At 37.5% G+C, this 22,704-nt stretch overlaps 1 protein-coding gene and 1 long non-coding RNA gene across 4 annotated transcripts in view; one reads left to right on the plus strand and one right to left on the minus strand.

Moving 5' to 3' along the window:
- The first annotated feature begins 673 nt into the window (after positions 1 to 673).
- The window catches only part of CD34 (CD34 molecule), a 38,759-nt gene continuing 16,728 nt past the window's right edge, over positions 674 to 22,704 (plus strand). The window contains exons 1-3 of the mRNA XM_081325728.1: positions 674 to 917; positions 20,147 to 20,284; positions 21,558 to 21,805. Of these exons, the coding sequence (XP_081181854.1) occupies positions 839 to 917; positions 20,147 to 20,284; positions 21,558 to 21,805 (465 nt within the window). The 5' untranslated portion in view covers positions 674 to 838. The remainder of the gene's footprint in view (positions 918 to 20,146; positions 20,285 to 21,557; positions 21,806 to 22,704) is intronic.
- The window catches only part of LOC308666796, a 66,903-nt gene continuing 60,695 nt past the window's right edge, over positions 16,497 to 22,704 (minus strand). For all 3 annotated transcript variants that reach the window (XR_014026155.1, XR_014026156.1, XR_014026157.1), the window contains 3 exons: positions 19,903 to 19,955; positions 19,032 to 19,118; positions 16,497 to 17,242 (listed from right to left, as the gene is read on the minus strand). This is a non-coding gene — a long non-coding RNA (uncharacterized lncRNA). The remainder of the gene's footprint in view (positions 17,243 to 19,031; positions 19,119 to 19,902; positions 19,956 to 22,704) is intronic.

Here is a 22,704-nt window from a genome sequence, read left to right on the forward strand (position 1 = left end):
TTTTCTAAATATACTTTGTGGACAGCATTAAGAAACTTCTGTAAACCTGCATGCAAATTGCTATGCCAGAGGCTTTTAGAAAATAGCTAGCCAAATGTTTTAAGTGCCCTGTCTTGCATGTAATAAAGCTTATAAAGATTCTTAAGAATCTTCTGTTCAATAAGAAACTGCTACCTGCCCCAGTAAGGCTCCCTCCACTGGCTTTATAACATTCTGTTCTCAAGTCCTTCAATTTCAGTATGCTTCTAGCTAAAGTTCTTTCCCAGTTGGCTTAAAGCTAATTGATTTTAAATCTTTCTTTCTGTTTGCTTTTCTTCACATGGAGAAAATCTTACTTTAAAAGTGCCTTTCACCGGTTAGTTCTTGATTTCTTTTTGTTTAAATATTGCAACTAATCAAAACTATTTTAAATAGAAGAAATGTGGTTTTAAAATTTTTCCAGCACTGCTCATGTTAAAGTATCCAGAATATTTGTTCACATACTTATATATACATTTTAAAGCTGTATGCTCTGTCCATAATGAAAGCAAGAAGTTTCCAGGAAAGTGTTAACTGATGTGCTATTGTAGGGTGAGGGGAAGTTTAACAATGATGTTGACAGACTCTTCTGAACTATATAAAGCTATGAGATCAGACTTCAGAAAACTCCACCTCACAATCTTGAGCCACAAACACATGTTTTAGGAGGGAATCCTATCCCACAATGAACTGACCTCAAAAAGCTTTAGTTAATAGGAAGAAACACTGAAGCCTCCAGAACACAGCAGAGAAACTCAGTCTGAGGGGAGCTCTGAGAATCATTCAATTGTTAGTCCTGGACACTGCTTCTGTCCTGGGAATGATGCTAGTGTGGAGTTTTAAGATCATGAAGGAGAAGAAATTCCTCTGGGCAACCTTCTATGTTTTGTGCCTGCTGGGTGAGTATTTGAAAAGAAGGTACAACCTATGAACCTCTGATTCATAAAAGTGAAAGAATGGAATTAGGAGTCTGTATGCCATAGCTTATGAAATATTAACAGAAGTGTGTACTTTTAAAGTAATGCCAATCCCTTTGAGGTTCGAAAGGCAGATAAAAGTAGTAAAAGAATGCAGTGTGGAATCAAAATCTTCCAAATTAGTGATTTATAGACAGAAATGGTTACAGATGTGTAGCCTCCCTTTGTGATGAAATGCATACAGATAACAGATGCAGGTGTTTTATTCACTGCTTTGCATCTGTATGCTTTTCCACAAATCATCGAGAATGCTTAGTTATCCTAGCATGTATTTTTATCATTCATTCTTAACCCAGAATAGATAAGTAAAAGCAAACATACTGTTAAGTTTTTTTAAAAGAATAAATACTATGCTTGTAATCTCAAATGTCTATGCTATATAGTTTATTGTTTTAATATCTTAAAGGGGTACGTTTGGTCTGCTAATTAGTGTATTTATTTAAGCTTACTCTTTAAAATGTATCCTTCTCCCAATCCCTACTGTCCAATGTTTAGTTTCAAAAACAGTTATTAATTGCAAATGCTTTATCTTTCTGAAAATACTTTAAAAATGCAGCATGATAAAATATATTTGGTATAAATGTCTCTGTGTGTGCGTGTGTGCCTGCATGTGCACATGTGCATGCTTGCCTTCCAGTCAGTGTTGACTCCTGATTACCACCTGGACAAGTCCCTGAAGTTTTATTGGCAAGATTTTTTCAGAAATGTTTTGCTATTATCTCCTTCCTAGGGCTAATAGTAAGTGAGTGAGTGAACCAAGGTCACCTAGCTGGCTTTGTGTCCACAATGTACCTAGAAAATGTTTTTTTTTATTTGAACATGTTGCGTACTGCAATATCCAGACTCTTTAAATAAATATTTTTAGTGAAAAACAGTCATTAATACAATCAAAACCACCCACAATACTAACAGTAGCAAAGAGTAAAGCAGAGTTTATCAGATGAATATATTCACCAGTTGATACTGCATTTTACAATTTATTTGACCATGCATGAGGATATTTTACCATTCAAAAAGTCCTTCCTTTCTGAGCAATGGGAAGTTGGTCATGTGCCATTGTATTATCTTTTTTCAGTTTGTTTTAATAGTTAATAAAGCTCAGCTGTAAGTGAAGATGTTCTCATGATGATAACCACAGGTGAAAATGGTCAACAACTGATTGGACCATAGACCAACTGAAATGTTCTGTCCAAGAAGAAAAGTAGCCAACTTACTCATTTTTTATTCAGCATATCATTAGATGGTATACTGTTCTTTTTCTGAATATTTTATATCTATTGTACTTTGAAGTGCTCCCCAAAGGATCCCCAATTGTTTTCAGTTGACATGTTTGATTCTGTTTGCTTGTCCAAATGCCAAGAAATATATATTAGACACCTGCTGGGAACCTGCACGTTGTCCACATTCCCTAATAACTATCCTCCAGTGTTTCTGGGTGAAATGCCTATTATTACATAGAAAAAAATGTATTCTATATTGGTATAACAATGTTATCTATCATATAAAGAACTTACAAGTTCTTTCTGCAGTAGCAGACATTGTGTAAATAAAATTCTTTACAAAAAATACAGCTATGCATTGCTGTTTTAGTGGATGTAGATAATCAGCTCTTAGTCAGTATTTATAACATAGTGGGGTGGTAAGGACAATATCTGGCCTGTAAATAACCCTGGGACAAGTAGACTGTATTATTTTGAGTCCTTTGTGCCCTGATTTGCAACTGTAAAAAGCTGATCATGCCTGAGAAGGATGGGATATCTGAACATGACCATTCAAATAATAACTTGAATCCTTTTTTAGTTATCATATATGAAAACTGCCCCCTAATTAACTTTCAGATAATCACGGTAATCATGGTCTCTGTGTGTGTGTGTGTGTGTGTTTATTTCTCTATTCTAGGCAGTATCTTCAAGTACTTTATTAACAGTTGTGAAAGTTCTCATGTTACTAGAAGAGCAACTTGCCAGTTGTCCAAGTGCAGGTTTCAATCCATAGACAGGCCCTTAACCAGAAATTAGAAAAACACAGAATTGGTTTTGCAATATGTAGCCAAATTGACTATATGGATATATATTTCAATCTGCCTCATAATTTGTATTCATGTTCTACTGAAAGATTGAGATGCATCTTGAAAGAAAATGTATCCAAGGCCATTGGCTATGTAACTTAGCATTGAATTGGGTCCAAGGGAGCAAAGGCTTCCAAAAAATGGCGGTGACTGTTTACCATTTTGGAGATGCATGAGAAGTTTGGGTTTTGGGATTTGTATATACTGGGCAGTCATTTTAAGGAGATTATTGTGCACTTGTGGATTCTTGAATTCTTTCCCTCTATCTTTATAATACAAATCTCCCTCTCCCTCCCTCCCTCCCTCCCTCCCTCTCTCTCTCTCTCTCTCTCTCTCTCTCTCTCTCTCTCTCTCTCTCTCTCTCTCAATGATATGTAAATTCAGTATTTTATTAGAGTTAGGAGTAAGCCAAATCTCTTCATTAAATTCCATGAATGTAGCAAAAGCAAAATAAGTAATTGACTAGGAGGCCTTATTTAAATTGCCATGGTAAAATTCCTTGGAGATCCTCATTTCTTAAGAAAAATCAGAAGAGAAAGCTCTCTAAGCAAAATGAAAAATCCAGAGGGCAATTTCTCAGAAAAGTATGGTTGTACCCATTCCTTCTTTTTCTTTTTTAAAGAAATGTCTATTCTTACTGAAAAACCTGAATGATTTGAATACACAAGTGTACAAATAACAGATAGCAACTGAAATATGGGAATGTATTTTCTTTTGATAATCTTACAGAATCCATAATCAAGAAGAGTTAAAAAGTTAAAGAGTTAAAATGCTAAAGAGACCTGACCTGCTGAAGCAACTTTAGAAAAGAAACATGATCTAATTTACTTGTGGCTGAAAAGATAAACATTTAACAGTCACAGTCATTTAATGTTTCATTTTAACTTTCCCTTATCAGGTTTCAGATTCAATTGTCTTGACCACGGTCACATTGCAAATTTGCTGGGTTAAATCTAAAGGGCAAAAGAGAGTTGTGCACTTCTACATTTTGCACTGGGGAAGTGTTCCCCAATTATTTAATCAAAATATTCAATCAAAAATTAAGTTAATCAACTTTAACTTTATTTATTTATTTATTTATTTGCTTGTTTTGCTCATCTAACAAGACAAATGTTTATCTTTGCACATTTTTCTTTTTCCTTGTTTTCCAGAGCAAACAGAAAAATCTAGATAATTTTTCAATGTTTCTTCATAGAAAGGAGGTAACTTATGTGCTGGGATTTATTTAGTCATTTGTTTCTCCTGCTTCTTTGCTTTTTCATCAATATTAGAAAAAAGATATTTCAAAAAGTTTTCAAGAGGATTAATAGAATGGGAATAATCTGAATCTGAAATCACCAGAGATTATACCATAGCAATGCTAAATTTAATTTTAGCACTTTTATGTTAATTTTATTTCCAATATATACAACCTGAATTGGTGTAGAAACTTGCAGAAGGATAGGTTATAATAGGGATTATATCTGATTTAATTCAAATCCTAATGACATTTTAAAGTTAAATTACTTGAACTGAACTGAAATAGAATGTTGAGCAATAATATCCTAATATGATATAATGAACTGTGGTGTGAGGTTTTTAAAACTGTTTTTTTGAAGTTTGAAAGATGACAAAACTCAGATGTTGACATCATATGCAATCCATTAAAAAAATAAAACACTGATGTTGTAGGCACTTCAGCTATTACATTTGAGTAGAGTAAATGAGCAAGGAGTTGGCTTAACCAGGTGTTGTAATGTTTTAAGTTGTCAACTTCTCTCCTTCTCACATTCTCCTCAGTCTTTTCTTTGTGCAATTCGTGAGTGTAAAGCCCACACCCATATCCTGTCTAGGCCCATGTGGAAAAGGAAAAAGCATCTGGAGGAGGGAATGGGTAGAATTTTATCAGATACTTCCAGAGGGAAGGGGACTCCACCCTTCTGAATTCCTGCCACATGGCTGGAGAAGAACAAAACTAAAGATTCATGACTAATGTTGCTCAGAATCTCCAAAGGTGGTATTCATTATAGCTATTGGCAGAATAAATCACAAATACAAAAATCTTGGTTTCTCCAATTTGATTTCCCATATCCTCCAACAAATGAAATTCTGAAGCTCATTTTTACCCACATAGCAGTGTGATATTAATTTTGGAAGCCTGAAGCTAAGTGCTAACATTTACCTTCAACCTCAGCTATTCTATCATTAGATTTCTCAGCTAAAATCAGTTGGTCAAATAAGAGGATATACAGTTTTAGACTATCAAGGATACAGAAGCCATTCTTACATTGCTTTAAAACTTTGCAAAGCCATTGTCTGGAAGGCATGAAAATGCATACTGAGGATTTCCATTCTAATAGTTTTACAGCAAATCCAGCCATTGTTGTAGTGATGTATTATTAATAAAGACAGGCTTTAGATTGCTACAGCTAGGGCTTAGTTGTATTATAAATTGCTAGTATGGAAGATCTTACACTGAAATAATATAAGACTTGTATACAAATGTTATTGAGCAAAAACCTATACACAAGATTTGACAATTGACTCACGAGTTTATTGGACTTTCTCATGGACACATATATATACAACAATGTACACATGTACATACTAATGTGCATATAGAGTTTCCCACATGTATATATTCTATTAGGTCTAATTCTATTTCCCAAGACTATGTTGTTGCATCAGATATGACCATATGAAGGCAAGAAGGATTTGCAACTCTGCTTAAAGAATGTGAGTTATTGTCTTGCTTTATATTTTTTTACATTATTTTAAAAAGTGCATGGTTTGAACATGCAAAGCAAAAGCAAGGTTACAATGCAATTTATTCAATTTATCAGCTTTTGCAATGCAATAAATATTAGTGTATACTTATTATTCCACTCTATTCCTAGGAAGATGAAAAGCTTGTAATTATTTCATCAAAGGTCACAGTCACAAAATTATTCACTATCTAAGAAATGGGTATGAGTGGGTTGAAGAAACATAGTTTTTCCTTAAAAGAGAAAGGGGTCATTTTGCAATTTATCGTTTTTCTCTTTTATTTACTTTTTCTTAAAATGGAGCTCTAACAAACATGTGCAGTGTGATCTAATTCTGTTAAGCCTTCCATTTTCAGAACAGAAAAAAGGCAAATGCACCACATAGCTTCCTCTGCATTTAATACAGGTAGCCTCCTCTACATCTAATACAGATGACTGGCTTGAAGCATTCACACCCCCCCCCCAAAAAAAAAAAGTCAAGCAAACTTTCAGGTTCCAAAACTATGTATGAGGAAATCAGTTGTAGTTCAAAAAGCCGTGGCAGATAAAGGCAGATGTGGTGATTGTTCATCTGGTTTGCTTTCTTCCTTCCTTACAGGAAACTTTTATGTTGTAAATAGCTGTTGCAAAGGGACAAGACAAATGCTGCAGGTGTGATGATTCTATATAGCCACTCTCAAAAAGCTAGAAACTGAAATATAGTGGTTAATACACTAGATGCAGCAAATCCAAAGTTCATGGATTCAGATTTAGGCAGGCAAAGGCTAAATTATATCTGAAACTGATACTCTGGTAGAGTAGTTGAGGAACAGACAGAATTACGCAGAATGTTTCTGACTATTGTGGAATCTCCATCAAATTGAAAATGAATTGCTGATTGAGAATGAATGAGAGATGTAGTGGCTTGATGTCTTTTGTCCTCTGTAAGGCAAATTCTACAATAGTCAGAGCAGAGATTGGCTGCCCCTAGATAAAAAGGAAAAAAATTGTATGAGAGCCAGAATTTTGATGCTAAAATAGGATTTCTAAGTTGAGACTTGAATGTAAATACAATATTTTGTCTCATACTTCCTGAACTTCCTCTTTAACTGACAACCTCTTCCTTTCCTCAATAACTATAATACTCCTATGGGCAGTGGTGGGATTTGGATATGTGAACAACCGGTTCTCTGTGTGGATGCCGCTTCCGGAAATCCATTCTGGGCCTGGGCAACAAAAAATCAGCTACCGGTTCTGCCAAAGTGGTGCGAACCGGCTGAATCCCACCACTGCTTTCCTGGTTGCTCTTGCCCCTTTTAAGGAAAGCAGAGAAAAATCCTTTTTGACATACAGATTGATGAAGGGTTAACATGTTTTTCACCCTCCCTAGAGTAACTTGTCTTTAAAGGTAAAATGTTTATTGGAGTTATGGTTAGGGTTACAGGAAGCATTTTTATCCTGCTTTCATATTTTTATAAATTACTCAAGGTGGTGAAAATACCTAATACCTTATTTTCCCCACAACAACAATCCTGTGAGGTGCATTGGGCTGAGAGAGAAGACTGCCCAAAGTCAGCCAGCCAGCCTTCAAGCGTAAGGTGGAACAGGACTCACAGTTTCCTGGTTTCTAGCCTAGTGCTTTAACCACTTTGTTTTTGTTTGTAGAAATTTGATATTAAATTAAATTAAGTTCATTTTATGGGGTAATTCAAATTCTCAAACAATAATTCAAGTTTTTCTTTTCAAGGATCCAGGGAATTCTAGCCATTAAGGAATTATTTGCATTACAATACAGGTTTTTCTAAGTTTTCATTTTACCACATGTCTGCATATTTGAATAATGAATTCTACATTGAATTCTGACCACAAAGCTGATTTGTTCTTTCCATGACATCACCCATTTGAAAAGGTTTACAAAGAAACAAACCTTCAAGAATTAGCAGATAGTTCATGCTATCCCGTAGAGAACTGTTCTTCAAGTGTCTCCTCTGGAGCCGAAACATAAACAGAGTAGATGAGCAAGGAGCTGGCAAAGGAGTTGCTCCAAACAGTATTCTCCTGGGAGAGAGGAAAGGCAAAGGCACAGGAAAGGCAAAAAAAAGCCTCTGTAAGAATAGTTGACATCAGAGTAGCAATTAACTTCCTGAAATCCTTTCTCTTCAAGTCATTTGGTTTTTTAGGGAAGTGTGATGGATAGGTGAGATTGAATATGACCTGAAGTCTAGATACATTTCTATTATATTTTTAGGTGGCATAATTATAGACTTACTCAAGGATGTACTTTCATAACCTTGGTACCATAACAGAAAAGACCCTTTTTCTCATTCTACCTGTAAAGGTTGTAGGACATATAATTTATTGCCATCTAAACTCAGTGATTCAGGCTGTTCACTTAGAAGTGAGTCAATGGAACTTGACTAAATATACATTTAGATGAGAAGACTTAATTTTCCCATTTATGAGGATGAAAGTTCATTCTTCGAACTTCTGGATTGGCTAGGTAACATCTTCAGCAGAGTTTAGGGGATGTCAGTGTCAGCATTCTTCTGTTTATTAGGGCTTTGTGTGGTCAGTAGGTCTTGTGATGGGACAGGTCTGGGTGTGTCAAGTGAGGGTCTTGTAATGGGTCTTGTGTTGGGTCAGGTGTCATCAGTGAGAGTCTTGTGATGGATCTTGTGATGGGGAGGTTACCTCAGGTGAGGGTCATTGGCAGGTGAAGTGCTTGTGTGGGTTGGTTAAGGGTCGGTGCTCTCTCTGGTTGGCTGTGCAGGTCAAGCTGGTTGTAGGTCAATGTGTCTGTTGAGGGAATTGCTTGTAGGGTGCCAGGCTTCAACAGCTTGGGTGCTACTAATTGTGATGGACCTGATTTCTTTGCATGAGTTTATGACTGTTGTGGGTGTAGAAATTCTTGTACTGTGGTTACTGTAATCTATATTCAGGGCCTTCCTGTGGGAGGTACAGGGACAGAATGTTCATTTGAGCATACACACACACACACACACACACACAGCGAGAGCACTTGCTACATCTCATGTTAATCTATTGTTTTCCATTGTTTTTGTCCATAGAAGCTTTATATAAACTAAAGTGTTTGTGGGAATCTGAAGTACTAAAATAACCATTAGCATTATATTTTAACTGATTCATTTTGCTCCCATTCCTATTGAAAAATCATTGCTGCACTAAAAGTAATAATCATACAACATTAAATTCAGACTTTACCCATGTGGAGTCACTGAAGCCCACCAAACATGTTTATTATACTGTACATTTTTATGTTGATATTTGCTGTGAGCTACTAACCCTGGTCACTCTGACCAATGTTATTGTCAGAATCCATTTATATCACATTCATAAATGTATGTTTAAAACATTATTCCCCCCCCCCGGATTCTGCCATCTCCCGAGGAAGGAGGAGCGGATGTGGATTCAGCCTGCCTTAGGTTATTTCAAAGACCAAGGGAAACCTTTTGAACTGGGGGAACAAAGGGGAGGGTTAGGGAAGAAGGCATCTGGCCTGTGTCCCCATTTGAATCTGTAAAGGAAGAAGGCAATAACCATAAAGATCCAAAGTTCCCTTTTCCCACGAAAGGGATGACACGAAGTAAATGATGGGGGGCTGACCAAACGGGGTTGAGGGAAGGGGGGTTGAACCAGGAACTCTTTATAAAGTTTCAATCTGTAAAACAATAGCAGGTCCTGTCTTGTATTTCCACAACCAAACATGTCCTAGTAAAAATTCCTTTTGGACTAGAACTGACTCCAGGAGTTTTTGTTTTCTTAAGACGTGGATTGGGGTGGGTCCTGACAGTTATTTAAAACTTTTGCTTACAGATTCAACTGATTTCATTTTGTCAAGGTTTTGTCAACTTATATATAAGCTGTATAGCAATTTGTCTGATTGATCTGTTTATCTAATTGATAATATCAATTGATATTAATCAATATCAGTTTTATGAATAAACCATGTAAGGAAAAAAAAATGATGAGATACTGTATTTCTATTACATTTTGGCTCTTTGTCCATAAGATGGCAGCATGGTAGTAGACTCAATGTCTGAATAAGATTTAATTTCATGTGTGGTTATATTCAAAAATTATCAAATTCACAAATTATACTAGATCTTTTTGCAGATTTTTTTCCAAAAGTATACCTAAAACAATGGGCTATCATTGATTGTTTTTTTTAAAAAAAAATCCTTTAATTCTATAGTTCAATCTATGGATTAAGCAAAGATATATCTCATATATTTCCACTGATATCAGTAAGCAGTGTCATTACAGAAGGGCATTTTCTATTAGCAAAGTCAGAAACATAGATGTAAATGTAGAGCCCTTGTTTTAGCTGTTAGTGACAGTTTTCTTTGCAGTTAAAGTCTTGTGCTTCATGCAAACTTACCTGCAACTGAATTACCGACAAACCCTATTTTAAAGACTGGTTTTTCTGATTAGTTTAGACTTACTTTGTATTTAAGATAAGCATAGAATTTCCATGATACTATTTTAAGTCTTAGCCTAAACATTGTGTGGAGTTGTAGGTCAAGTCTCAGTTTGACATCATTATAAACTATGGCATTTTCAGCATGCATTCACTTCTTGAATTGGGAGGGAGGGGTTGGGGGGATTTATCTTTCAAGTTTATCCTTCTATGTTACCTGGAAAGGGTTAAATGCAGTAGTGCCATTCCTATTTTCTTGGGCTTGCAAACCATAGGATGTTGACCCAGGGCTTTCATCTGCAGTTTACTAGCAAAAGTAGTTCCAATGAGAACTGAAGGATACTCTCTCCTCTAAATGAGATGCCCAATGCAGATTTTTGCTGATCTAGAGCCATAAGTATGCTAGCTTACTTCATGGGACAAACTGTCCATTTCCAGAGCCTTATTATCTCTAGATGAAATCATTGTTTCTTAAAGAAACATGGCAATGTTTTTTGGATTAAATCCTCCTTTCAACTACATATAATATTTTTGCTGGAAGAGAAAGGATAATTATTGAGTAATTTTATTCATTGTTCAACAAGTTGTTGTGTCTTGTATTATTTTAAAGGGTGCAACTAGATGAAAAATAGTATGAGATCCTTGGCTGGATCTCTCTTTTCTACAAATGCAGCTGTGAGTGAACCTGAGTCAGATTAGGGCACAATACATCAAAAGAGCTTTAGAGTTTTCCTGTTGAGGCTTTTCCCAGTTTCACCTCATCCATACAGACAAGCACAAATTCATTTTCCCAAAAGCAGAATGGAAATATTTGCTTCTGTAAACAGAGCACATAAAAAGAATAAGCTCCCTTTTAAAGTGCTATGGTCCTAATTTGACTAGAGGGCCCACAGCTGTTTTTTAAACAATCAAAGGAACTTAGATCTTAAGAGTTCTTTCCTGCCACCTCAGATTCTGCCTCACAGATGTTTGAACACACCACTAATAACACCTCTCAATTTCATTGTAATATTGAACACAAAGCACTGCACTCTTGTTCCTCAGAAAAGCAAATATCTAATTTGTGTGACAGCATCACCTCAGTGATGTTGAATGGGTTACAACGTTCTGCATTTTCACTTCCAAGGTTGAAGCACTACTACCACTTGTTTGATTTATAGTCATTTACAGTTTAAACATGTGAGGATCCAGAGTTTGGGCTTCCACCTCTACAAAAAGACAAGTCCCCTTTTCCAAGACTTTCCTTTTCTCGCCTTAAAAATCAAGCAAGCACGCATACCCAAGAGCATACAAAAATGATCAAATTTATATACATTCCCACTCATGCACTCGTTACCTCTCGGATAGATTACTGCAATGCTCTCTACATGGGGCTGCCCTTGAAGACCACCCGGAGGCTTCAGCTGGTGCAGAATGCGGCCCCGCGGGTAGTGATGGGAGCATCCCGATACTCCCATATTACACCCCTCCTGCGTGAGCTGCATTGGCTACCAGTTGTCTTCCGGGCGAGATATAATAATAATAATAATAATAATAATAATAATAATAATAATAATAATAATAATAATAATAATAATAATAATAATAATAATAATAATAATAATAATAATAATAATAATAATAATAATAAAAATAATTTAATTTGTATACCGCCCTTCTCCCGAAGGACTCAGGGCAGTGAACAGGGCAATACACAATAAAAAATAGAATACAAAAATTAAAAAGCCATTAAACAATTATGCCCATAAAATTAATACATATTAAAATTAAAAACTATTTATAAAAACCCAACCCCATCCCATCAGACCAGGCCAGCTTGTTCGAAAAAGAAAGTTTTGAGATCGCACCGGAAGGAGTGAAGGTCGGGGGCCATCCGGAGCTCAACCGGTAAGCGGTTCCATAGGTCTGGCGCGCCCACAGAGAACGCTCTCCCCCTGGGGGTCACCAATCGGCATTCTTTGATCGGCGGCACCCTGAGGAGGCCCTCTCTGTGGGAGCGCACTGGACGGAGGGAAGTTGATGCCGGCCGCAGGTGTTGCCGTAGGTAACCTGGCCCCATGCCATGAAGGGCTTTGTAAGTCATCACTAACACCTTGAACCTCACCCGGAGAGCAACCGGAAGCCAATGCAACTCACGGAGCAAAGGTGTAACATGGGAGTATCGGGAAACTCCCAAGACAACTCGCGTGGCTGCATTCTGCACCAGCTGGAGTCTCCGGGTGGACCTCAAGGGCAGCCCCATGTAGAGTGCATTACAGTAGTCTAGACGAGAGGTCACGAGCGCATGAGTGACTGTGCGCAAGGCATCCCGGTCTAGATAGGGCCGCAACTGGCGCACCAGGCGAACCTGGGCAAAGGCCCCCCTAGTCACAGCTCCAATATGCTCTTCCAAAGAGAGCTGTGAATCTAGAAGGACCCCCAAGTTGCGGGCCCTATCTACGGGGGGTAATAGTTCACCCCCCATGGCCAATGATGGAATAATCGGAATTTCCCGGGATGCCGGCACGAACAGCCACTCAGTCTTGTCAGGGTTGAGTCGAAGCCTGTTCCTCCCCATCCAGACCCGGACCGCCTCCAGGCAACGGGACATCACGTCGAGGGCATCGCTGGGGTGGTTTGGGGTCGAAATAAAAAGCTGGGTATCATCAACATATTGGTGATACCCAACTCCAAAACCACGAATGATCTCACCCAGCGGCTTCATATAGATGTTGAACAGGAGAGGCGAGAGAACCGATCCCTGAGGGACTCCACAAATGAGAGGTCTCAAGGTCGATCTCTGCCCCTTTGCCAACACCGACTGCGAACATCCCAGAAGGTAAGAGGAGAACCACTGGAGAACTGTGCCTCCCACTCCTAACCCTCTGAGACGTTGCAGCAGGATACCATGGTCGATGGTATCAAAAGCCGCTGAGAGGTCTAAAAGGACTAGGACAGAGGAGCAACCTCTGTCCCGAGCCAGCCAGAGATCATTCACCAGTGCGACCAATGCCGTCTCCGTGCTGTACCCGGGCCTGAAACCCGATTGGTACGGGTCTAGGTAATCAGCTTCATCCAAAAACAAAGGGAGCTGCTACGCCACCACGCTCTCAACAACCTTCGCTAAAAAGCGAAGGTTGGAGACCGGACGATAGTTGTTTAAAATTGCTGGGTCCAAGGCAGGCTTCTTGAGGAGGGGTCTCACCACCACCTCCTTCAAGGTGGTGGGAAAGCTACCCTGACTCAAAGAGGCAGTAATCACTGCCTGGAGCCAGCCTCGTGTCCCATCCCGGGCTGCATAAGTCAGCCAGGAGGGGCACAGGTCCAACAAACACGTGGTGGAGCTCAGCTTCTCCATGATCTTGTCCACTTCTTCAGGAGTCACAGGATCAAACTCTTCCCAGATTAAATCGACAAGGCCGCCCGTATCCTCTTCGTCAGACTCTGCCCAGTCGGAGTCCAAACCGATCCGGATCCGAGCGATTTTGTCCGACAGAAATCGACTAAACTCCTCGGCTCGACCCTGCAAGGGTTCCTCCCTCACCTCCTGATTAAGAAGAGAGCGAGTTACCCTAAACAGGGCGGCCGGGCAATTATCTGTGGATGCGATGAGGGTGGCAAAGTGGTTAGACCTAGCCACCCTCAACGCTGCGAGATAAGTTCTCGTAAACGACCTTAGTCGTAACCGGTCGGATTTGGATCGGCTGGACCTCCAACAGCTCTCTAGGCCCCGTCTCCGACGCTTCATCTCGCGGAGCTCCATGGAGATCCATGGGGCCCGTTGAGATCTGCGTCGGGTCAAGGGCCGCATGGGTACAACTTGGTCGAGTGCCTCTGTGGCTGCCCTTTCCCAGGCTTCCACTAGGGCATCGACCGAGCTGTGAGCAAAGGAGGCAGGTGGGGGCCCAAGCGCCATTTGGAACCGCTCAGGGTCCATAAGGCGTCTAGGGCGGAACCATCTTGTTGGCTCAGCAACCCCACGACAGGGAGTGGCAAAACGGAAGATTTAAGGTGCTGGTACTTACCTTTAAAGCCCTACATGGCTTAGGCCCGGGATATTTGCAGGTCCATCTGCTACGGGGACGACTTCCCATCGCCCAGTGCGCTCACACAGAGAGGGCCTCCTCAGGGTGCCATCGGCCAGACAATGTCAGCTGGTGACCCCCAGGGGGAGGGCCTTCTCTGTGGGAGCACCAGCCCTTTGGAACCAACTCCCCCTTGAGCTTCAGATGGCCCCGGACCTCCGGTCCTTTCGCCGCGACCTCAAAACTTTCTTCTTCCGTCAGGCTGACCTGGATTGATGATGGGTTTTTAAATATGTTTTAATTTTTAACTGTGTAGTTAATTTATTTTGGGGCTGTTATTTAATTCTTTTTTAATTTTTGTATTGTTGTTTTTTATTGTTGTTAGCCGCCCTGAGTCCTTTGGGAGATAGGGCGGCAATATAAGTCCCAAGAATAAATAAATAAATAAATAAATAAATAAATAAATAAATAAATAAATAAATAAATAAATAAATAAATAAATAAATTTAGCACACCTATTAAAGAAACTAACAAAGAAGGGATAAGGAATGTTTAAAGCAGTTTAATATGAACTTTAAACAGAAAGTGTACTATTCAAAATAGCTCCTTAAATTCATTAGGAATTTTAACCTCACAGAACAATTCATTTGATTTCTATAACATATCAGATCGTTACTCATTACTACACTCTTGAAAATACAGGTTTCTAGTAGGTGGGAAGAAGGAAAATTTAAACTAATAAATCCACCACATGGATAAACTGATACCCTGTCTTCCATGTAATTTCTATAATACTTGATTATCATAAGGGACAGGAAAATCCTATGGGTTCATGCAGATTTGAGAACGCCTTGTCTTCAGGAATGGTCTGCCAATCAGAGAAGGGAGTCAGAATCTGCCCCAGTATGCAAGTTTCATTTTATATTTCTTTCTAGTTTTTCTTTGTGACAGAGATAGAACAAGCATTGTTACTGAAGAGTGAGAATCATCATTACAAAGAAGTAAAACAACAGGAAAACCACAGATATTTTATTCTATTTTTCACAAGAGATTATTAAGTGCCATTAGGTCATTTTAAACTCCTATCATCCATGTAAATAGATTTTCTCCATGACAATCTATCTCTAGCTTGGTCTTTCAGGTCTTCTAACTCATCCATCCACCTTGCTATGGTCGTACTCCTTTCTTTCCTTCCACCTTTCCCAGTATTAGAGCCTTATCCAGAGAACTAGGTCTTTGCTTAACATGTCTAAAGTGAGATTATTTGAGACTAGTCATTTGAATACAAGGGAGAAATCTGTTGTGATTTGTTTGATTATTCATTGGTTTGTTTTCTTAGCTGTCCCTGGTATTCTCAGCAGTCTTCTCAAAACTAAAGTTCAAAGGTGTCAATACATTTCCTATCATGCTTTTTCCCCCAAAAAATTCACTTCCATAGAGTGCCACAGGGATTACCACAGTTTGCATGATTCTTATCTTTGTAGGCATAGATACATAAAGGCATTGAAACTTTTCTGAGACTTTCATGGCTGTTCTACAAAGTGCTAGTCTTTGGCATATTTTTTTTACTTTTTTTTATTAAAGAGTTTTACAAAAACAAAATTTTACAATATATCCCCAAATCCCCCCCACCCCAAATCCGCCCACTTCCCAGAGCTAAATACAGGATTATAGTTATAATAATCATATTCTAAATAAAAATTATGCATAATATACAATTAACCAAATTCATAATGTGCTTTAACTCCCCTTTAACATAACTACATACAAAGTACCAATAACAATATCCCACTAAAATCTACTCATAAGCTAAATGGAACTTTTTAGTCCCATATTTGTTCTGAATATAATCTATCCATCTCCTCCGAACTGAAATATATCTTTCCTGTGAATGATCTTTCAAGTAAGCAGAAATCTTAGACATTTCTGCAAGATTCGAAACTTTAAGCACCCATTCTTCTATAGTAGGCAAACTATCCTTCTTCCAATATTGTCCCACCAGTAACCGTGCTGCTGTTATCATATTCAACATCAAATTAGTTTCTTTAACATCACAATCTACAACAATACCCAATAAAAACAATTGCGGAGAAAACTTTATCTTTCTCTTAAAAATCTTTTGAATGTTCCACCAAATTTTAATCCAAAAAGCTTTTATATTTCTACAAGTCCACCACATATGAAAATAGGTGGCTTCTAAACTACCACATCTCCAACATTTAGACTGTAAATTAGGATACATGTTAGACAACTTCTTGGGATCCAGATGCCATCTATAAAACATTTTATAAAAATTTTCTCTTAAGTTTTGAGCCTGAGTAAATTTAACATTTCTGACCCAAATTATCTCTTACTTTTTGTCCCTTTACTGTTAATAGTTGTTCCTAAAAGATAGAAGTTACCTAGTAGGATTTTAATTTTGTTCATCTTATACTTTATAGTATAAAGTATTTTCTACTTTATTTGAACTTGCCATCAAGAAGCAGAATATAAATTTAATACTAAATCAAATGAAGACTATAAATCTGTTTTTTTCACTATATAGTAGGTTATATTAAGAAGATTTGTAATTACCATAAATTCAGCAGTTCATACAAGCAAATGTAAATCAAGCACTCAGTGAATGTGTATACAAATGAGCATGTAACTCTCACATGTCTACGGTTTGGATACAAATACATGAATGTTACTTCTTTGCAAACTGGAATGTGTATACAAATAGCCTTTCATGCAGTGAATACAAAATAATGTCTGGCTAACACTATGGTGAACTTGCAGTATTAATACACACATCCTGAGCTATGTTATATGAGACATCAATTACTCTGTTTCAGGCACTTGGCTCTAAACATTTGTTCTAGATTAATTTTAAGATAATCCAGAATTCTTGGCAATGGGAACATATCCTTTTGCACAACAGAATGTTCTTTTAATAAGGCTGGTGCATATAAATATACACCTTGCCCAAACACTGGAAAATAATTGATTTCTTGTTCTGCTTCTAGCCTTTTGACCTGTAGAAGAAAAATACCATGATTAAAATTCCTCTAAAACATACTTTCAAACAATTGTAAAAGAACTTAGAGAGGTATGGCTCATGAAAAAAGCACATGAAAAATTGTCTGCTATCAGAAACAATAATAGTAGCTCATAAGTTCCATTAGGTATCTGTAATATTTTCACAAAAGGTAACAAACAAAGCTGTTGTGAAATGTGGATTATAGAAATAAAGATTTAAAACTTGTTCTCTTGTTACCTGAGTTTCAAGTGTGCCTTGACTTTTAAAGAAAAAATATAGTACAACCCCAACAGTTTGAAAGTCTGAAATTGTTAGCATTTCTTGTTAGAATCAACTGATTTTTTTTTAAAAAAATCGGTTTTTAAAAGCTTGAGTGCATTTAGCCTAAAATGACAAAATAATTGGTAATAAATATTTTAAGGTATCAGTGTTTTATTACTGGAATTATAAATGGAAATATTATCTTAAATATTGTGTGAAGAATTATGAAGAATTAGGTCAGAGATAGCTGTCCAGATGTTGATAAACCTCAGCTTCTATGAGTTACTGCCAGCACAGTTTAAAGTAAAGTGCTGTAAAGTTGCAATCCAGCACTACTGTGAATAGTTCAGTACAATTTTCCAAACAAAAACAGCATCAATTATTAAAAACATCTGTATACAAATGCATGTATTTTGATAGGAAACACCTATTCTAATACAGAACTTTCTTGCAAAAAAAATGAAGAGGCGTATATATGTGTGTGCATGCATAGGCATGCTAATTCAGTTACATCTTTATTCTTTACTTCTCTAAGTGCCTTTGGGTCCTGCATCATAAATTCCTTAAAGTAGCTATCTTTCATTCCACCAGCATTTTTCATTCAATCCTACTTTTAAAGCTTTCCCATCTGGTTTCTGCCACTATCATCCTCTGAATGGCCCTTTCAACAAGTATTTTCAATGCCCACTTCCCGATCCAGCTCTCCTCACTCCTCCATCTCTGTAAGATCTGCTCAGTCTTTGATATAGTTGGTTATTCTCTCCTGTTTGATTTCCCAATTTGTCCAAATTCTTCAAAGTTGTCTTCATGATTTGATTCTCAGTTGGTTCTCTTCCAGTCAAGCTCAATCTAAACAAACTCTCACTATTTTCAAGATGACCCGTCTTTTCTGTCTTCGTTTTTTCCCCTCTCAAGTCCTTTGATATGGTTTCTGTCTATATTAATTTTGTCCCTGGTAGGACAATCTAAAATTTTCAGATGTGTATTGATAGCATTTGATCCTATACATATACAGTATGCATATATGCATATATTCATATATACATATATACATCCCTTTATTGTATTCCAGACCTCTAGATACCGTTCTCGTGCTTCCATTTTGGGGCAAGAGTTTCCAGCAAAGAGCTGCTTTTGACCTTTGAGGAGTACGTTGGTTGATTGCATTCCAGATGTAACTGGATCAGAATAAAAACGCGAGCAAGGATAGGATAAAAATATCTATGAAATAATTCCCCTCTTTTTTCATATTAGGAATTGTATGTAGGAAGCACACCTGTACGGCTTGGGAAATCACAAAGAGCCCTGACTGTTTACCCCTGTATTAGCCATGACATTGTAGTTTTCAATGCAATGTGTCCCCAAGTCTTTATTATCAAGGACTGCTTATATTATTGCCATCCACCCTGGTGCTTAGGCAAGAAGCTTCAGCTGTCTGTCTGCCCTTTCCACCTGATCTCCCACTCTCAAATTGCTTAATTGCAATGGGGAAAAATATAATGTGATTAATTTTCTCAGTATACCTTTCTACATGTGTACATTACATGCTTGTGGTTTTGGAGGTACATGATCTCTCCTGCTGAAATGTGAATATATTTCTTCTTTATAGTCTAGAAAGAGAAATATACGGTAAGTCAGAAAATATAGTAGTGTTCTCATTGCAATCCCCATTATTAAATTGCTCTTCCCACCCACTGTATGGCACGTAGGTCCACTGCTGCAAAAGAAGATGTCCCAAGGCAAAGGCACTTTAGGTTTCAAAGGCTATACTTCAAGGGTACAGGAAACGTCCATGGGATGTACTTGCTTATCTGCTTTTATATTATCACATCCCTTCCTGTAAATTTTAATCATCCAAAGGGCTTCTACTCCACCCTTGTATTCTAGAAGAAGCTGGCCTGGAATAGATACTCCTAGAACTGCCTCCCTGAATGCCTTCTTGTGTTGATTCCCTCCCTAAAACTCTTCCTGAAATTCACATTTTCCATGTTTTTTTAGAATAACTTTAATCTAAGCCAATGTACAAGCAATTGAACAAATAGCATGTCTTTCCCACATTGATCTCTCTCTCTTCCCTTCCTGTTCCCCTAGTGCTTTCCAGGCAGGGAGGGAGGGAGGGAGGGAGAGAGGGAGGGAGGGAGGGAGGGAGGGAGGGAGGAAGGAAGGAAGGAAGGAAGGAAGGAAGGAAGGAAGGAAGGATTCTGAAACTCCCTGCCAACTTCCCACAAGGAAAGTCAATGGGGAAACCAACAGGAATGTGTAAGTCATTTCCATTCCCACTCCTTTTTTGTCCACAAAGGGTCATTCTGTTTTTCTGTTTAGATAAGGAAATATCTCTGAAATGATGACCCAAAGGAGCACAAGTTGTCCAGTAAATAATAATAAACAATTAACCTGCATCAGTTTCTGTTGTGGCGATGTATAAGAGGAAACCAGGCAACATCAATCTGTTGAGAAGTGACATGCAATTTTTTATTTGCCTCAAGTAAACTTTCTACCATGAACAATAAAGAAAAGGACTCCATATTTTTGTTGTTACAGCATTTCCACTTTGAGCCTCATCAAAGCCTCTTCTACAGCGTCAAATTGTACTAGACAACTATAAATATTTTTCATTTCTTTCCTTTTTCATTTTTAGAAAATCCAGTCTCTGGTGAGGAAACTAATTCAACTAATTCTCCAAATACTACCATTGCTGAGAGGTTGACGACAATGATTACTCCTAGCTCTGCTTCTAATACCACCTCTTTAAACTCTACTGCTCCGTCACTAGAAGGTAAATTGGTTTCAACATTTCTATGGAACTAGCGTCACTCATTTATTCATTTACAATAAAAACAAAACTTCCTCAAAGGGTTGCCCTTTATGTTTTCTCAGAGTTTTCCCATCTTTTCTCAGACTGCTAAAATTCTGACCTACATAGAAGAAAGAAGAAAATATTGAAATGTAATTTTCATTGAAGAATTCTTAGTGCAGTTTCCCAATTTCTCAAGAAACTGCAACTTTTAAATACCTTTCATCAGGAATGAGATGTTATGTATACTTTAATTTTAGTTCTAGATATAATTTATCACTTTCCCCCAATTCCAGGCTATTATTTTAAATCAATTGTTTAGCAAGTACTAAAATGCTTTGCTTATTATGCAGATGTATTGTTAAACATCTGAAATGTTCAGATCAGGCTTCACTATCATAGATCAGTTCAAAATAAATTCAAATTAAGACATACAATTCCTAAATAGTGAGACGTGAAAGTAAACAGTAGAGTTCACAACTGCGAAGCCTAAATGTGAGTAACAATTTAAAAAAAGACTAAAACTAACAATAAACAATCTCTTTCTCTGTATCAATAGATATTTAAAACATAATTATTAATAAATTACAGCTAATACTGCAGACAAAAAGACAGTATTTAGCTATGTTCAGTAAGATAAAGTTCAACTGATCAGATAGCAATAGGCGAAGAGAAAATGAATCTGAGTAGTGACTAGGACATTAGTCTAAACATAGGGATAATAGCTTCTGACATGAAATAATATAATGTGAACAGTACAATACAACACACTGCAACATGGCTCAATGTCTGTATTGTTCCTGTGCCAGAGGGACACAGTCTTCACTCAAATGGAATCTCTTCATATCTCCTCCTCAATGACAGCTGTTGGGAAGGCATTAAAGCTAGCCAAAGAGAAAACTCTTAGAGACCATTATTTGATTAAGATACTGTGCTGGTTAGAATGGTTGAGAAAGATTATTCAAACTATGTTTGGGTATGGCTGAAAGCACAGCTGCCAGTTCTTTAGATGGTGTAGGTCTTCATACACATCAAGTTCTTCCCAAGAAACTGGGATGTTGTGATGTATCAGCCTAGTATATATGCAGATCCAAGTAATGTAGCCTTTTGTAATAGACAGATGGAAATCTTGTATCTTTATCCACTGTCCCTTCATCTTTTGTAGAAATTGACCATGTATTATTGTTAGTGAGCCAGATGTTTAGACTGGATTTGGCATTTTTATCCATCAATCAAGTCCTTTATTTCTTTCCAGAGACATCAAGTAATGTTACCAAGCCAGAGACATTTATTCCCAGCACATCCACAACAAACTTAACTTCACCAAATACAACAGCTAAGTCATTTACTACACAATGGAGTGCAACAGTGACTACTAACAATGAGACAACGACTCATAATTTAAGCTCAACATCACTTCTAACACATGGTCCTACTGAGCCAACAACACATAATTCCACCGTCTTTCTTATTACATCCATAACTGAGAACAACAATGTGATGGTAAGATTATGAAAATTTAGGATTGATATGAAAAGAAAAGTGATTAATTTCCCATATTGGAATCATTATTGTAAATCAATGATTGATATATTAATCAGTCTCATCAACATGGCATTTTAGTTACTTTTGCAAATGTGCCACCCTATATTCTTCAGCTTCCTGGATGATTCTCATAGGTGCCACTTTATTTCTTTGAATCCCACCTAGGCTATTGTTCTTCTTATTTCAATTTATTGGGGAAGAGGGTGCAAGAGGATGGATTTGTTTACATAACTTTTTTCCTCAGCAGAGGAAGCTCCAACAGCTGATTGGCAAACTGCCAATAGTACACATGTGCAGGGAAGAGGGAACATAAATTTACAACTCCCAGATATGTTCTTCTCTAATGTGCTTTCCCACATTCAGATTTTTTTTATAGCATTTGACATTCAGACACTGATTCAACTACGTGGTGTTCTACATGGCCATTTTACTAGCTACTACTACTACTACTTTGTGTTCAGAAAAATATGAATTGTCACATAGTCTCATCTTGCTATATGAAAATGTATCTGAGTACAAATAAAACTAATTCAGTGCAATAAAATTTTTTATTGCATAAACATTGGCCTTAGAGTAAATTTGCATTGTTCTCGGTATTGGAATTACAAAGCCAAATGTTCCTAAGACAAAAGAAACTGATGATACAGTAGCATAATCCAACCCTTCTTTCACAAATCTGATAAGTTTTATTACCTTTGAGGAAGTTCACCTATAATTTCTATTGGATAAAATTTATGTTCAGCAGATTTCTTTGGTTTGACATCTCCATTTTAGGCTACCCTGTATTCACCAATGGTCTTTTCAGCCATGTAATGCTATTTGTCTGATAGAAGCATATGAAGTTTTTGAATTATGTG

The sequence above is a fragment of the Vipera berus genome, assembly GCF_964194415.1.
Source record: "Vipera berus genome assembly, chromosome: 3".
Classification (NCBI taxonomy): domain Eukaryota; kingdom Metazoa; phylum Chordata; class Lepidosauria; order Squamata; family Viperidae; genus Vipera; species Vipera berus.